The sequence below is a fragment of the Somniosus microcephalus genome, unplaced genomic scaffold (genome assembly GCF_052327205.1).
Source record: "Somniosus microcephalus isolate GS21.2 unplaced genomic scaffold, FLI_Smic_1.0 unresolved_chr7, whole genome shotgun sequence".
Lineage (NCBI taxonomy): Eukaryota > Metazoa > Chordata > Chondrichthyes > Squaliformes > Somniosidae > Somniosus > Somniosus microcephalus.
In genome coordinates this window covers 11,045,551-11,063,851 of record NW_028225185.1, presented here as the reverse complement: position 1 = coordinate 11,063,851, position 18,301 = coordinate 11,045,551, and the positions used below count along the sequence as shown (strand labels likewise).

The window sequence follows — 18,301 nt, the reverse complement described above, 5'->3', positions numbered from 1 at the left end:
CCTCCGACAGTGCGGCGCTCCCTCAGTACCGCCCCTCCTAAAACCCTAATGGGCTCACTAATGTCCCTTTAGGGACGGAAACCTGCCGTCCTTACCCAGTCTGAGTCTACACGTGACTCCAGTCCCACACCAACGTGGTTGGGCTCTTAACTGCCCCTCTGAAGTGTCCGAACGAGCTGGGGATGGACGCTAAATCCCGTTCTGGCCAGCGCTGCGCACATCCCGGGAATGAATATTAAAAAGAGGCGGGCGGGGGGGGGTGGGGAAAGTGAGTAGAGAAGGGGGTTCAACATCTCGCCGTCTGGAACTGTACAGCCCGTGTGTGTCGCAGTGTCAGCTCCTGTACACGTGCAGCACGGGTAAAACATGCGCGTGGACAGGATTCGGCTCGGCGGTGACTGCCCCCCATGGCCGAACAGCCCTTGGACGAACACTCTCTCAGATCACCCAGGGGGCTGCGGAAGAGGAGGGGCATCCTCATGGAACCGTAACCCAGGACGACTCGCGGGAGGAGGTGTTTTTTGTTGTACGCACGGCTCCACACGTCACTCGATACGACTCCTTTATTGATCGGCCGCAGATAACTCTGGTCCGGTACAGTTCACGTCACACCCGAAGCACGCGCGTTAACGGTGGGTACGCCGGGGGGGAGGGCGGGGGCCTCAACCGACACCCACACACCTTCCCGACCCACACGAGTCCCAAAGCGGCTGCTGACCCCGGTCCCAGCGACGACGAGCGTAGACTCCGGGAGTCCGGTCCCGCGGTCAGCTCTCCCCCTCCGGCGCCTCTCCCGCCTGTTCCTCCTCCTTCTGCCGCTGCTGCTGACTGAGCCAGTACTTGTAGCGCCGGGTCTTCGGGAGCTCGAAGTTCACCACCGACATGGGCATTCGGATCATCTCGATGCCGTTCACCTGCAGGGGCCAGGAGTCAGATCAGAGTTTAAACAAAACCGCCAGCCCCTCCTGTGGCATGTTGGCCTTTATTGCAAGGGGGTTGGAGTATAAGAGTGAGGAAGTCTTGCTCCAATTGTACAGGGCCTTGGTGAGACCACACCTGGAGTACTGGGCACAGTTCTGGTCTCCTTATCTGAGGAAGGATATACTTGCCTTGGAGGCGGTGCAACAAAGGTTCACTAGATTGATTCCTGGGATGAGAGGTCTGCCCTATGAGGAGAGATTGTGTAGAATGGGCCGATACTCTCTGGAGTTTAGAAGAATGGGAGGTGATCTCATTGAAACGTACAAGATTCTGAGGGGGATTGACAGGGTAGATGCTGAGAGGCTGTTTCCCCCTGGCTGGAGAGTCTAGAACCAGGGGTCACAGTCTCAGGATAAGGGGTCGGCCATTGAGGACTGAGATGAGGAGGAATTTCTTCACTCAGAGGGCGGTGAATCTTTGGAATTCTCTGCCCCAGAGGGCTGTGGAGGCTCAGTCGTTGAGTATATTCAAGGCCGAGATCGAGAGATTTTTGGACTCTCGGGGAATCAAGGGATCGGGCGGGAAAGTGGAGCTGAGGTCGAAGATCAGCCATGATCTTATTGAATGGCCGGAGCAGGCTCGAGGGGCAATATGGCCGACTCATTGAAACATAGAAGATAGGAGCAGGAGTCGGCCATTCGGCCCCTCGAGCCTGCTCCGCCATTCAATGAGATCATGGCTGATCATCCAAACTCAGTACCCTGTCCCTGCCTTCTCCCCATATCCCTTGATCCCTTTAGCCTTAAGAAATATATCCAACTCTTTCTTGAATATATTTAATGAATTGGCCTCAACTGCTTTCTGTGGTAGAGAATTCCACAGGTTCACCACTCTCTGGGTGAAGAAATTCCTCCTCATCTCTGTCCTAAATGGCCTACCCCTTATCCTGAGACTGTGACCCCTGGTTCTGGACTCCCCCGCCATCGGGAACATCCTTCCTGCATCTAGTCTGTCTAGCCCTGTTAGAATTTTATAACTTTCAATGAGATCCCCTCTCATTCTTCTAAACTCCAGCGAGTATAAGCCCAATCGACCCAATCTCTCCTCATACGTCATTCCTGCCATCCCAGGTATCAGCCTGGTGAATCTTCGCTGAACTCCTTCCATGGCAAGAACATCCTTCCTCAGATAAGGCGACCAAAACTGCACACAATACTCAAGGTGTGGTCTCACCAAGGCCCTGTACAACTGCAGCAAGACATCCTTGTTCCTGTACTCGAACCCTCTCGCTACGAAGGCCAACATACCATTTGCCTTCTTAACCGCCTGTTGCACCTGCATGCTTGACTCCTGCTTCTAATTCTTATGTTACAGCAACAGACTGGCCTTTTATTTTTTATTTTAAATGCCACACTTCAATTTGCATTTGTAATAAAGTACCTGAACATACACGTGTATGTTGCAAACATCATCACCTTTCGCAGTGTTTTAATAATCTATTTTCTTTACCCCTTATCAAGGCGATGATGTCCCCACTGTCACAATTCAATGCAGTTAAGAGGGAGCTTTACTCTGTATCTAACCCGTGCTGTGCCTGCCCTGGGAGTGTTTGATGGGGCAGTGTAGAGGGAGCTTTACTCTGTATCTAACCCGTGCTGTACCTGCCCTGGGAGTGTTTGATGGGACAGTGTAGAGGGAGCTTTACTCTGTATCTAACCCGTGCTGTACCTGCCCTGGGAGTGTTTGATGGGACGGTGTAGAGGGAGCTTTACTCTGAATCTAACCCGTGCTGTACCTGCCCTGGGAGTGTTTGATGGGACAGTGTAGAGGGAGCTTTACTCTGTATCTAACCCCGTGCTGTACCTGCCCTGGGAGTGTTTGATGGGACAGTGTAGAGGGAGCTTTACTCTGTATCTAACCCGTGCTGTACCTGCCCTGGGAGTGTTTGATGGGACAGTGTAGAGGGAGCTTTACTCTGTATCTAACCCGTGCTGTACCTGCCCTGGGAGTGTTTGATGGGACAGTGTAGAGGGAGCTTTACTCTGTATCTAACCCGTGCTGTACCTGCCCTGGGAGTGTTTGATGGGACAGTGCAGAGGGAGCTTTACTCTGTATCTAACCCGTGCTGCACCTGCCCTGGGAGTGTTTGATGGGACAGTGTAGAGGGAGCTTTACTCTGTATCTAACCCGTGCTGTGCCTGCCCTGGGAGTGTTTGATGGGACAGTGTAGAGGGAGCTTTACTCTGTATCTAACCCGTGCTGTACCTGCCCTGGGAGTGTTTGATGGGGCAGTGTAGAGGGAGCTTTACTCTGCATCTAACCCGTGCTGTACCTGCCCTGGGAGTGTTTGATGGGACAGTGCAGAGGGAGCTTTACTCTGTATCTAACCCGTGCTGTACCTGCCCTGGAAGTGTTTGATGGGACAGTGTAGAGGGAGCTTTACTCTGTATCTAACCCGTGCTGTACCTGCCCTGGGAGTGTTTGATGGGACAGTGTAGAGGGAGCTTTACTCTGTATCTAACCCGTGCTGTGCCTGCCCTGGGAGTGTTTGATGGGGCAGTGTAGAGGGAGCTTTACTCTGTATCTAACCCGTGCTGTACCTGCCCAGGGAGTGTTTGATGGGACAGTGTAGAGGGAGCTTTACTCTGTATCTAACCCGTGCTGTACCTGCCCTGGGAGTGTTTGATGGGACAGTGTAGAGGGAGTTTTACTCTGTATCTAACCCGTGCTGTACCTGCCCTGGAAGTGTTTGATGGGACAGTGCAGAGGGAGCTTTACTCTGTATCTAACCCGTGCTGTACCTGCCCTGGGAGTGTTTGATGGGACAGTGTAGAGGGAGCTTTACTCTGTATCTAACCCGTGCTGTCCCTGCCCTGGGAGTGTTTGATGGGACAGTGTAGAGGGAGCTTTACTCTGTATCTAACCCGTGCTGTACCTGCCCTGGGAGTGTTTGATGGGACAGTGTAGAGGGAGCTTTACTCTGTATCTAACCCGTGCTGTACCTGCCCTGGGAGTGTTTGATGGGACTGTGTAGAGGGAGCTTTACTCTGTATCTAACCCGTGCTGTACCTGCCCTGGGAGTGTTTGATGGGACAGTGTACAGGGAGCTTTACTCTGTATCTAACCCGTGCTGTGCCTGCCCTGGGAGTGTTTGATGGGGCTGTGTAGAGGGAGCTTTACTCTGTATCTAACCCGTGCTGTACCTGCCCTGGGAGTGTTTGATGGGACAGTGTAGAGGGAGCTTTACTCTGTATCTAACCCGTGCTGTACCTGCCCTGGGAGTGTTTGATGGGACAGTGCAGAGGGAGCTTTACTCTGTATCTAACCCGTGCTGTACCTGCCCTGGGAGTGTTTGATGGGACTGTGTAGAGGGAGCTTTACTCTGTATCTAACCCGTGCTGTACCTGCCCTGGGAGTGTTTGATGGGACAGTGTACAGGGAGCTTTACTCTGTATCTAACCCGTGCTGTGCCTGCCCTGGGAGTGTTTGATGGGGCTGTGTAGAGGGAGCTTTACTCTGTATCTAACCCGTGCTGTACCTGCCCTGGGAGTGTTTGATGGGACAGTGTAGAGGGAGCTTTACTCTGTATCTAACCCGTGCTGTCCCTGCCCTGGGAGTGTTTGATGGGACAGTGTAGAGGGAGCTTTACTCTGTATCTAACCCGTGCTGTACCTGCCCTGGGAGTGTTTGATGGGACAGTGTAGAGGGAGCTTTACTCTGTATCTAACCCGTGCTGTACCTGCCCTGGGAGTGTTTGATGGGACAGTGTAGAGGGAGCTTTACTCTGTATCTAACCCGTGCTGCACCTGCCCTGGGAGTGTTTGATGGGACGGTGTAGAGGGAGCTTTACTCTGTATCTAACCCGTGCTGTACCTGCCCTGGGAGTGTTTGATGGGACAGTGTAGAGGGAGCTTTACTCTGTATCTAACCCGTGCTGTACCTGCCCTGGGAGTGTTTGATGGGGCAGTGTAGAGGGAGCTTTACTCTGTATCTAACCCGTGCTGTACCTGCCCTGGGAGTGTTTGATGGGACAGTGTAGAGGGAGCTTTACTCTGTATCTAACCCGTGCTGTACCTGCCCTGGGAGTGTTTGATGGGACAGTGTAGAGGGAGCTTTACTCTGTATCTAACCCGTGCTGTACCTGCCCTGGGAGTGTTTGATGGGACAGTGTAGAGGGAGCTTTACTCTGTATCTAACCCGTGCTGTACCTGCCCTGGGAGTGTTTGATGGGACAGTGTAGAGCGAGCTTTACTCTGTATCTAACCCGTGCTGTACCTGCCCTGGGAGTGTTCGATGGGACAGTGTAGAGGGAGCTTTACTCTGTATCTAACCCGTGCTGTACCTGCCGTGGGAGTGTTTGATGAGACAGTGTAGAGGGAGCTTTACTCTGTATCTAACCCGTGCTGTACCTGCCCTGGGAGTGTTTGATGGGACAGTGTAGAGGGAGCTTTACTCTCTATCTAACCCATGCTGTACCTGCCCTGGGAGTGTTTGATGGGGCAGTGTAGAGGGAGCTTTACTCTGTATCTAACCCGTGCTGTACCTGCCCTGGGAGTGTTTGATGGGGACACTGTAGAGGGAGCTTTACTCTGTATCTAACCTGTGCTGTACCTGCCCTGGGAGTGTTTGATGGGACAGTGTCGAGGGAGCTTTACTCTGTATCTAACCCGTACTGTACCTGCCCTGGGAGTGTGTGATGGGACAGTGTCGAGGGAGCTTTACTCTGTATCTAACCCGTGCTGTACCTGCCCTGGGAGTGTTTGATGGGGACAGTGCAGAGGGAGCTTTACTCTGTATCTAACCCGTGCTGTACCTGCCCTGGGAGTGTTTGATGGGACAGTGTAGAGGGAGCTTTACTCTGTATCTAACCCTGTGCTGTACCTGCCCTGGGAGTGTTTGATGGGGACAGTGTAGAGGGAGCTTTACTCTGTATCTAACCCGTGCTGTACCTGCCCTGGGAGTGTTTGATGGGGACAGTGTAGAGGGAGCTTTACTCTGTATCTAACCCGTGCTGTACCTGCCCTGGGAGTGTTTGATGGGGCAGTGTAGAGGGAGCTTTACTCTGTATCTAACCCGTGCTGTACCTGCCCTGGGGGTGTTTGATGGGACAGTGTCGAGGGAGCTTTACTCTGTATCTAACCCGTGCTGTACCTGCCCTGGGAGTGTTTGATGGGGACACTGTAGAGGGAGCTTTACTCTGTATCTAACCTGTGCTGTACCTGCCCTGGGAGTGTTTGATGGGACAGTGTCGAGGGAGCTTTACTCTGTATCTAACCCGTACTGTACCTGCCCTGGGAGTGTGTGATGGGACAGTGTCGAGGGAGCTTTACTCTGTATCTAACCCGTACTGTACCTGCCCTGGGAGTGTGTGATGGGACAGTGTAGAGGGAGTTTTACTCTGAATGAAGATGTTGGCAATTACTCACCGTGACCTCGCACCAGTGCTCGCCCCAGGTGGTGATCAGATCATCGGGAATCTTCAACGCCTCTAGCGGCACAAACACTCGGAGCTGGGAAAGAAATATGCAGCTTTCATTTAGTTATTTTGTTAACCTTCCCGGGGATCCCTCAGCTCTTTCACACTGCAGTCCAAGCTACTAAATCACTGCAGGTGGTGAATCAAAATAACAATCTCTTGGGAGGTTAGAACGCCCTACTCCCTCAGTACCACCCCTCCGACAGTGCGGCGCTCCCTCAGTACCGCCCCTCCGACAGTGTGGCGCTCCCTCAGTACCGCCCTCCGACAGTGCGGCGCTCCCTCAGTACCGCCCCTCCGACAGTGCGGCGCTCCCTCAGTACCGCCCCTCCGACAGTGCGGCACTCCCTCAGTACTGCCCCTCCGACAGTGCGGCGCTCCATAGAAACATAGAAGATAGGAGCAGGAGTAGGCCATTCGAGCCTGCTCTGCCATTCAATGAGATCATGGCTGATCATCCAAATTCAGTACCCTGTCCCTGCCTTCTCCCCATATCCCTTTAGCCTTAAGAAACATATCCAACTCTTCCTTGAATATACTTAATGAACTGGCCTCCACCGCCCTCTGTGGTAGAGAATTCCACAGGTTCACCACTCTCTGGGTGAAGAAATTCCTCATTTCAGTCCTAAATGGCTTACCCCTTATCCTTAGACTGTGACCCCTGGTTCTGGACTCCCCAGCCATCAGAAACATCCTTCCTGCATCTAGTCTGTCCAGGCCTGACAGAATTTTATAGGTTTCGATGAGATCCCCTCTCAATCTTCTAAACTCCAGCGAGTATAAGCCCAATCGACACAATCTCTCCTCATACGTCATTCCTGCCATCCCAGGTATCAGCCTGGTGAATCTTCGCTGCACTCCCTCCATGGCAAGAACGTCCTTCCTCAGGTAAGGCGACCAAAACTGCACACAATACTCAAGGTGCGGTCTCACCAAGGCCCTGTACAACTGCAGCAAGACATCCTTGTTCTTGTACTCGAACCCTCTTGCTACGAAGGCCAACATACCATTTGCCTTCTTAACCGCCTGCTGCACCTGCATGCTTACGTTCAGCGACTGGTGCACAAGGACACCCAGGTCTCTTTGCACTTCCCCTTCTCCCAATCTATTGCCATTCAAATAATAATCTGCCTTCCTGTTTTTGCCACCAAAGTGGATAACCTCACATTTATCCACATTATAGTGCATTTGCCATGTTTCTGCCCAATCACCCAACCTGTCCAAATCACACTGGAGTTTCACGACATCCTCCTCACAGCATACCCTCCCTCAGTACTGCCCCTCCGACAGTGCGGCGCTCCCTCAGTACTGCCCCTCCGACAGTGCGGCGCTCCCTCAGTACTGCCCCTCCGACAGTGCGGCGCTCCCTCAGTACTGCCCCTCCAACAGTGCGGCGCTCCCTCAGTACTGCCCCTCCGACAGTGCGGCGCTCCCTCAGTACTGCCCCTCCGACAGTGCGGCGCTCCCTCAGTACTGCCCCTCCGACAGTGCAGCGCTCCCTCAGTACTGCCCCTCCGACAGTGCGGCGCTCCCTCAGTACTGCCCCTCCGACAGTGCGTCGCTCCCTCAGTACTGCCCCTCCGACAGTGCAGCGCTCCCTCAGTACTGCCCCTCCGACAGTGCGTCGCTCCCTCAGTAGTGCCCCTCCGACAGTGCGGCGCTCCCTCAGTACTGCCCCTCCGACAGTGCGGCGCTCCCTCAGTACTGCCCCTCCGACAGTGTGGCGCTCCCTCGGTACTTCACTGGGAGTGTCGGCCTGGATTATGGGCCTAAGTCTCTGGAGTGGGGCTCGAACCCACGATCGTCTGACTTAGGGGTGAGAGAGAGTGCTACCCACTGAGCTACGCTGACAGTGCTTGCGAACAGCTACATATCTGCCACCCCTTGTTACCGAGACATGCTTCAGGTATGAGCACCAACAGGACGTTTAATCTTGGCTGGGTCCAACCCTCTCCCCGCCCTGCACGTACAGGAACTCTGGCTGATTTTCCCCTTCCTTTACCTCGGGGTAGGGAGGGACCTAGAGGCACAATAACATGTCATATAAAAAGAACACCTTGAGCATTGTGTGCAGTTTTGGTCGCCTTATCTGAGGAAGGATGTTCTTGCCATGGAGGGAGTTCAGCGAAGATTCACCAGGCTGATACCTGGGATGGCAGGAATGACGTATGAGGAGAGATTGTGTCGATTGGGCTTATACTCGCTGGAGTTTAGAAGAATGAGAGGGGATCTCATTGAAACTTATCAAATTCTAACAGGACTAGACAGACTAGATGCAGGAAGGATGTTCCCGATGGTCGGGGAGTCCAGAACCAGGGGTCACAGTCTAAGGATAAGGGGTAAGCCATTTAGGACAGAGATAAGGAGGAATTTCTTCACCCAGAGAGTGGTGAACCTGTGGAATTCTCTACCACAGAAGGCAGTTGAGGCCAATTCATTAAATATATTCAAGAAGGAGTTAGATATATTTCTTAAGGCTAAAGGGATCAAGGGATATGGGGAGAAGGCAGGGACAGGGTACTGAATTTGGATGATCAGCCATGATCTCATTGAATGGCGGAGCAGGCTCGAGGGGCCGAATGGCCGACTCCTGCTCCTATCTTCTGTGTTTCTATGAAAGACTTGAATTTCTGTAGCGCCTTTCACGACCTCAGGACATCCCAAAGCCGATGAAATACTTTTTGAAGTGTGGTCCTGTTGTAATGTAGAAAACGCGGCAGCCAATTTGCGCACAGCAAGCTCCCACAATCAGCAATGTGATCATGAGCAGATCCTCTGTTGGTTGAGGGATAAATATTGGCCCAGGACACCGGGGAGAACTCCCACCTGCTCTTCTTCGATATAGTGGCCCGTGCGAACTTTTACACCCACCTGAGAGGGCAGACGGGGGGCCTCGTTTTAATGCCTGGGGAGGGGAGGGGGGGCGGTACCTGGGCCCTTCCATCGCCGTCTCACTCACCTCCTTCAGGAACTGGCGACAGACGATCTCCTTTGTCAGCTCCCACTTCACATTGTTCTTCATCCTCACCATCAGCTTGGTATTCTTCAGGAACTCGACGGTCTGAGTGGCGGAAGCAGAGGGACTCTCAGAATGGGGGACAGCACAGAAGGGGGAGGCCATTCGGCCCGTCGGGCCTGTGTCGGCCCTTTGAACGAGCTCTCCAATTAGTCCCACTCCCCTCCTGCTCTCTCCCCACAGCCCTGCAAAATCTTCATTTTCCAAGTATTTCTCCAATTCCCCTTTTGAAAGTCACTCACTATTGAATCTGCTTCCACCGCCCTTTCAGGCAGCGCGTTCCAGATCACAACAACTCGCTGCGTTAAAACATTCTCCTCATCTCCCCCTCTGGTTCTTTTGCCAGTTATCTTCAATCGGTGTCCTCTGGTTACCGATAACCTCATCTTCTCAAATGCTCTTTTAAACCATGGCGCTATCCCGCACCGTGGGCCTCAACCCTTCACCTGGGCTCCTCAATAAAACTAAACATAAAAAACTGCACTGTACAACAACAACTTGTATTGATACAGCGCCTGTAACGTAAAACGTCCCAGGGTGCTTCACAGGAGCGATTATCAGACAAAATTTGACACCGAGCCATATAAGGAGATATTAGGACAGGTGACCAAAAGCTGGGTCAAAGAGGTCGGTTTTAAGGAGCGACTTAAAGGAGGAGAGAGAGAGGCGGAGAGGTTTAGGGAGGGAATTCCAGAGCTCGGGGTCCAGGCAGCTGAAGGCACGGCCGCCAATGGTGGAGCGATGGAAATCGGGGGATGGGCAAGAGCGCAGAATTGGAGGAGCGCAGAGATCTCGGAGGGGTGTAGGGCTGGAGGAGGTTACAGAGATCTCGGAGGGTTGTAGGGCTGGAGGAGGTTACAGAGATGGGGAGGGGTGTAGGGCTGGAGGAGGTTACAGAGATGGGGAGGGGTGTAGGGCTGGAGGAGGTTACAGAGATGGGGAGGGGTGTAGGGCTGGAGGAGGTTACAGAGATGGGGAGGGGTGTAGGGCTGGAGGAGGTTACAGAGATAGGGAGGGGTGTAGGGCTGGAGGAGGTTACAGAGATAGGGAGGGGTTCTGGGGCTGGAGGAGGTTACAGAGATGGGGAGGGGTGTAGGGGCTGGAGGAGGTTACAGAGATAGGGAGGGGTGTAGGGCTGGAGGAGGTTACAGAGATGGGGAGGGGTGTAGGGGCTGGAGGAGGTTACAGAGATGGGGAGGGTTGTAGGGGCTGGAGGAGGTTACAGAGATAGGGAGGGGTGTAGGTCTGGAGGGGGTTACAGAGATGGGGAGGGGTGTAGGGGCTGGAGGGGGTTACAGAGATAGGGAGGGGTGTAGGGGCTGGAGGAGGTTACAGAGATAGGGAGGGGTGTAGGTCTGGAGGGGGTTACAGAGATGGGGAGGGGTGTAGGGGCTGGAGGGGGTTACAGAGATAGGGTGGGGTGTAGGGGCTGGAGGAGGTTACAGAGATGGGGAGGGGTGTAGGGCTGGAGGGGGTTACAGAGATGGGGAGGGGTGTAGGGGCTGGAGGGGGGGTTACAGAGATGGGGAGGGGTGTAGGGGCTGGAGGGGGTTACAGAGATAGGGAGGGGTGTAGGGGCTGGAGGGGGGTACAGAGATAGGGGAGGGGTGTAGGGGGCTGGAGGAGATTACAGAGATAGGGAGGGGTGTAGGGGCTGGAGGGGGTTGCAGAGATGGGGAGGGGTGTAGGGGCTGGAGGGGGTTACAGAGATAGGGAGGGCTGTAGGGACTGGAGGAGGTTACAGAGATAGGGAGGGGTGTAGGGCTGGGGGAGGTTACAGCGATAGGGAGGGGTGTAGGGGCTGGAGGGGGTTACAGAGATAGGGAGGGGTGTAGGGCTGGAGGGGGTTGCAGAGATGGGGAGGGGTGTCGGGGCTGGAGGGGGTTACAGAGATAGGGAGGGGTGTAGGGACTGGAGGAGGTTACAGAGATAGGGAGGGGTGTAGGGCTGGGGGAGGTTACAGAGATAGGGGTGTAGGGGCTGGAGGGGGTTACAGAGATAGGGAGGGGTGTAGGGCTGGAGGAGGTTACAGAGATAGGGAGGGGTGTAGGGGCTGGAGGGGGTTACAGAGATAGGGAGGGGTGTAGGGGCTGGAGGAGGTTACAGAGATAGGGAGGGGTGTAGGGGCTGGAGGAGGTTACAGAGATGGGGAGGGGTGTAGGGGCTGGAGGAGGTTACAGAGATGGGGAGGGGTGTAGGGGCTGGAGGGGGTTACAGAGATGGGGAGGTTACAAGAGCAGCGAGACGCACTCACCATTTCTCCGGTCCGTGTCTGCGTTCTCTCCTCTGGTCTCCCCTCTCGGAGCAGCTGTCGCAACACAAGAAACCTCGTTTAGAAGGATTATTCTATTTCAATTCCTCCCCCCACCCCACCCCTCCCCTCCCCTCTCCCACACCCCTCCTCCCAGCCGACACCTGCGCGCACTGGGAACGGAAGCCTACGCTCTGCAGGAGAGGAGACCGTTGAATCGAGGGGCGGAAGAAGTAAAAAAGGCGGCGCGGCAACACGGCACTGACCCGTCGCTCCTGCTCGAACACGGCCTTGTTCTCCGGGGATGCGTAAACGGCGAGAGCCTGCGCAAGTAGCTGGTTGCGACCGATCGACTTTTTCACAAACACCGTGTCCCCTCGGCCTCCGAGTTCTTGGTTTGGTGGGGGGCGGGGTGGGGGGTTAGACAAAAAAAAAAGCACATCAAAAAGATTTACCAGAACGTTACCAGTTACGTGGCTTTATTGCTGCAATTACTGTAAATACATACTGGGAACCGTCTGCGTCAGAATCAGCTCCAGCTTCTCCTGGGGTGTCCGCTTCGTGTCTTCCACCAGTTTATACACCCGGTGTCTCCTGGGGTGCAGTCTGGCCGGTTTGCCTTCCTTAGGGAGCGGAACCTGCCACCAGCGCTCCACGATCACCGTCCGCTGTGAGAACAGAGCACCGTTAAGAAGCCGCTAGCAGGCTTTCCGCACAGGACCGGAGGACCCCTGCTAGGATTGCACAGTTGAGGTGGCCCAGGCACTGAGCGGGCGACTGTCGGGGAAAGTCACTGGGGCCTGGTAGCAAAGACTCTTACAGCACAGAATGGGGCCATTTGGCCCGTCGTGCTCTTTGAAAGAGCTGTCCAATTTTTTCCCTCACTCCAGCTTCCCACCCCCCCCCCCACTAACCCTGCAAATTACCCCTCTTCAAGGTGCTTGTCCAGTTGCCTTCTGAAAGTTCCTACAGAATCTGAATCCTTTCAGGTAGAGCGATCCAGATGTTAACAACCCTCTGTGTGAAGAAATTTCTCCTCTGGTTCCTCTGCCAATTATTTTAAATCTGTGAGCTTTGGTTACCGACCCACTTGCCAGAAGAAAGAGTTTCTCCCAGAAATGACCTTTAGAGGAGATTGTGGTGTTGGGGTCGTAGGCGAGGAGGACATTTAGAAACATAGAAACATAGAAGATAGGAGCAGGAGTAGGCCATTCGGCCCTTCGAGCCTGCTCCGCCATTCAACGAGATCATGGCTGATCATCCAAACCCTAGCACCCGGGCTCTACACCGACAGCCATCCCACCCAAGCCCTATCCCCGTAACCCCACGTATTTAATCCCCCCTAACACTAAGGGCCAATTTTTTATCATGGCCAATCAACCTAACCCGCACATCTTTGGACTGTGGGAGGAAACCGGAGCACCCGGAGGAAACCCACGCAAACACGGGGAGAATGTGCAAACTCCACACAGACAGTCACCCGAGGCCGGATTTGAACCCGGGTCCCTGGCGCTGTGAGGCAACAGTGCTAACCACTATGCCACCCTGCTGCCTGTTTATTAGTTTATACACCCGGTATAAACTGCAGAAGCATGGCAGATGCAATATAATGTGGATAAATGCGAGGTTATCCACTTTGGTGGCAAAAAACAGGAAGGCAGATTATTATCTGAATGGCAATAGATTGGGAGAAGGGGAAGTGCAACGAGACCTGGGCGTCCTTGTGCACCAGTCGCTGAAGGTAAGCATGCAGGTGCAGCAGGCGGTTAAGGCGGCAAATGGTATGTTGGCCTTCGTAGCGAGAGGGTTCGAGTACAGGAACAAGGATGTCTTGCTGCAGTTGTACAGGGCCTTGGTGAGACCACACCTTGAGTATTGTGTGCAGTTTTGGTCGCCTTATCTGAGGAAGGATGTTCTTGCCATGGAGGGAGTGCAGCGAAGATTCACCAGGCTGATACCTGGGATGGCAGGAATGATGTATGAGGAGAGGTTGGTTCGATTGGGCTTATACTCGCTGGAGTTTAGAAGAATGAGAGGGGATCTCATTGAAACTTATAAAATTCTGACAGGACTGGACGCAGGAAGGATGTTCCCGATGGTCGGGGAGTCCAGAACCAGGGGTCACAGTCTAAGGATAAGGGGTAGGCCATTTAGGACAGAGATGAGGAGGAATTTCTTCACCCAGAGAGTGGTGAACCTGTGGAATTCTCTACCACACAAGGCAGTGGAGGCCAATTCATTAAATATATTCAAGAAGGAGTTGGATATATTTCTTAAGGCTAAAGGGATCAAGGGGTATGGGGAGAAGGCAGGGACAGGGTACTGAATTTGGATGATCAGCCATGATCTCATTGAATGGCGGGACAGGCTCGAGGGGCCGAATGGCCGACTCCTGCTCCTATCGTCTATGTTTCTATGTTAGTTCGCCGGGGCCACTTCAGAGAGGCAGTTAGCCAACCACGTTGATGTGGGACTGGAGTCATATACAGGCCCAGACCGGGTAAGGACAGCAGGTTTCCTGCCCTAAAAAGAAACATTAGTGAACCCGTTGGGCTTTTACAAGAACCCGACAGCTTCATGGTCACTTTTACGGAGTTTTACAGAGTTTCCAAACTGAATTCACATTCTCAAAATGCTGCGGTGTGATGTGAACTCCCGTTCTCTGGATTATTAGTCCAGTAACGTGACCGCCACATCAGCGTAACCCTGTGCGTTCAATATAAATGAGACAAATTCATTATTTAATTGCCCTCGAGAAGGTGGAGGTACATTCATAATTGTATTTAAATTCAGTTATAGGCTCTCCAATAATCTGCTCCCGGCCCTGATAATCCCCCCCCACACTATAAACTCCCCCCGCCTCCCCCCCCCCCCGATAATCCACGCTCCCCTCGTTATAATCTCCCCCGCCCCTGCGACAATCCCCCCCGCGCGATTTGGGGCGCTAACTGGTGATAATGGACGCTAATCCGCTATCTGGGGCGCTAACCGGCGCTAATCCGCGATATGGGGTGCTAACTACAGCCACATAAATACTGTGGCAACAAGAGCAGGTCAGAGGCTAGTTATTCCGCGGCGAGTGTCTCACCTCCTGACTCCCCAAAGCCTTTCCACCATCTACAAGGCACAAGTCAGGAGTGTGATGGAATACTCTCCACTTGCCTGGATGAGTGCAGCTCCAACAACACTCAAGAAGCTCGGCACCATCCAGGACAAAGCAGCCCGCTTGATTGGCCCCCCATCCACCACCTTAAACACTCACTCCCTCCACCACCGGCGCACCGTGGCTGCAGTGTGGACCATCTACAAGATGCACTGCAGCAACTCGCCAAGGCTTCTTCGGCAGCACCTCCCAAACCCGCGACCTCTACCACCTAGAAGGACGAGGGCAGCAGACGCATGGGAACACCACCACCTCCAAGTTCCCCTCCAAGTTACACACCATCCTGACTTGGAAATAGATCGGGCCGTTCCTTCATTGTCGCTGGGCCAAAATCCTGGAACTCCCTCCCTACCAGCACTGTGGGAGCACCTTCACCACACGGACTGCAGTGGTTCAAGAAGGCGGCTCACCACCACCTTCTCGAGGGCAACTAGGGATGGGCAATAAATGCCGGCCTCGCCACCGACGCCCACATCCCAGGAACGAATAAAAAAAGGCGATAATGGGCGCTAATCCACGATATGGGGCGCTAACCGGCGATAATGGGCGCTAATCCACGATATGGGGTGCTAACTGGCGGTAATGGGCGCTAATCCATGATATGGGGCGCTAACCGGCGATAATGGGCGCTAATCCACGATATGGGGCACTAACCAGCGATAATGGGCGCTAATCCACGATATGGGGCGCTAATCCACGATATGGGGCGCTAATCCACGATATGGGGTGCTAACTGGCGATAATGGGCGCTAATCCACGATATGGGGCGCTAACCGGCGATAATGGGCGCTAATCCACGATATGGGGCGCTAATCCACGATATGGGGCACTAACCAGCGATAATGGGCGCTAATCCACGATATGGGGCGCTAACCGGCGATAATGGGCGCTAATCCACGATATGGGGCGCTAATCCACGATATGGGGCACTAACCAGCGATAATGGGCGCTAAGCCACGATATGGGGCGCTAACCGGCGATAATGGGCGCTAATCCACGATATGGGGCGCTAATCCACGATATGGGGCACTAACCAGCGATAATGGGCGCTAAGCCACGATATGGGGCGCTAACCGGCGATAATGGGCGCTAATCCACGTTATGGGGCGCTAATCCACGATATGGGGCGCTAACCGGTGATAATGGGTGCTAATCCACGATATGGGGCGCTAACCGGCGATAATGGGCGCTAATCCACGATATGGGGTGCTAACTGGCGATAATGGATGCTAATCCACGATATGGGGCGCTAACCGACGATAATGGACGCTAATCCACGATATGGGGCGCTAACCAGCGATAATTGGCACTAATCCACAATATGGGGCGCTAACTGGCGATAATGGGCGCTAATCCACGATATGGGGTGCTAACCGGTGATAATGGGCGCTAACCGACGATAATGGACGCTAATCCACGATATGGGGAGCTAACCGGCGATAATGGGCGCTAATCCACGATATGGGGTGCTAACCAGCGATAATGGGCGCTAACCTGCGATAATTGGCACTAATCCACGATATGGGGCGCTAATCCACGATATGGGGCACTAACTGGCGATAATCCACAATATGGGGCGCTAACCAGCGATAATGAACGCTAATTCACGATATGGGGCGCTAACTGGCGATAATGGGCGCTAATTCACAATATGGGACGCTAACCGGTGATAATGGGCACTAATCCACGATATGGGACGCTAACCAGCGATAATGTGCGCTAATCCACAATATGGGACGCTAACCGGTGATAATGGGCACTAATCCACGATATGGGACGCTAACCAGCGATAATGTGCGCTAATCCACGATATGGGGCGCTAACCAGCGATAATGGACGCTAATTCACGATATGGGGCGCTAACCGGTGATAATGGGCGCTAATCCACGATATGGGACGCTAACCGGTGATAATGGGCACTAATCCACAATATGGGACGCTAACCAGCGATAATGTGCGCTAATCCACGATATGGGGCGCTAACCGGCGATAATGTGCACTAACTGGCGATAATGGGCGCTAATCCACGATATGGGGCGCTAATCCACGATATGGGGCGCTAACCGGCGATAATGGGCGCTAACCGGCGATAATGGGCACTAATCCACAATATGGGACGCTAACCGGCGATAGTGGGTGCTAATCCACGATATGGGGCACTAATCCACGATATGGGGTGCTAATCCACGATATGGGGCGCTAACCGGCGATATGGGGCGCTAACCGGCGATATGGGGCGCTAACCGGCGATATGGGGCGCTAACCGGCGATAATGGGCACTAATCCACAATATGGGACGCTAACCGGCAATAATGGGCACTAATCCACGATATGGGGCGCTAACCGGCGATAATGGGCGCTAATCCACGATATGGGGCGCTAATCCACAATATGGGACAATAACCGGCGATAATGGGCGCTAATCCACAATATGGGGCGCTAATCCACAATATGGGACGCTAACTGGCGATAATGGGCGCTAATCCACAATATGGGACGCTAACCGGCGATAGTGGGCGCTAATCCACAATATGGGGCGCTAATCCACAATATGGGGCGCTAACTGGCGATAATGGGCGCTAATCCACAATATGGGGCGCTAATCCACAATATGGGGCGCTAATCCACAATATGGGGTGCTAACCGGCGATAATGGGCGCTAATCCACGATATGGGGCGCTAACCGGCAATAATGGGCACTAATCACGATATGGGACGCTAACTGGCGATAATGGGCACTAATCCACGATATGGGACGCTAACCAGCGATAATGGGCGCTAATCCACGATATGGGGCGCTAACCGGCGATATGGGGCACTAACCGGCAATAATGGGCACTAATCCACGATACGGGGCGCTAACTGGCGATAATGGGCACTAATCCACGATAACGACCAATAATCAACGCGAATGGGCGCTAATCCACGATATGGGGCAATAATGGGCGCTGATTCACGATGACGGCCGATAATCAACAATAATGGGCATTAATCGCATTGAGGGGAGGGGAGGAGAGGAATCCGCGATAATAACGAGAACGGCGCTCATCCGCCGCCATCTCCTCACCGGGGCGGCGCTGAGCCTCAGCCCGCGCTCCCCGCTCCTCCGCAGCAGCCACCGCCAGCCGGCCAGCCACCACATCCCGCACCTGGAGGGAAAGGCTGAGGCTTCGGGCCGCCGACTAGGCCGCGTCTCCCCGGCAACCGCGCGACCGGCCGTCCACCGCGCCGCCTGACTGAAAACCCCTCACAAAACCCAGCTTTTCAAACTTCACCTGCTTTATAATCAGTGGCTTTTCAATCTTTACATTTTTTATAATCAGTGGCTTTTCAATCTTTACATTTTTTATAAACAGAGCACTTTTGAAATTTAAAAATTTTAAATTTTAAATCTTGTTTCAGGAGAATTCATTTGTTTTTCTCCATTTACAATGTTTTGGAGCTAATAATTTAAGGATTGATTATCCACACAAA

General features: G+C 53.6%; 1 protein-coding gene across 1 annotated transcript; it reads right to left on the bottom strand.

The window, feature by feature from the left end:
• Window positions 1–549: 549 nt before the first annotated feature.
• mrpl9 (mitochondrial ribosomal protein L9) lies at window positions 550–18,055 on the bottom strand. The gene is made up of 7 exons (XM_085978636.1): window positions 17,895–18,055; window positions 12,173–12,332; window positions 11,931–12,055; window positions 11,668–11,721; window positions 9,357–9,458; window positions 6,348–6,431; window positions 550–914 (listed from the first exon to the last, which is right to left on the bottom strand). The coding sequence occupies exons 1-7, from the start codon at window positions 17,967–17,969 to the stop codon at window positions 768–770; spliced, it is 747 nt and encodes a 248-aa protein (XP_085834762.1). The 5' UTR covers window positions 17,970–18,055; the 3' UTR covers window positions 550–767.
• Between the last annotated feature and the right edge of the window lie 246 nt (window positions 18,056–18,301).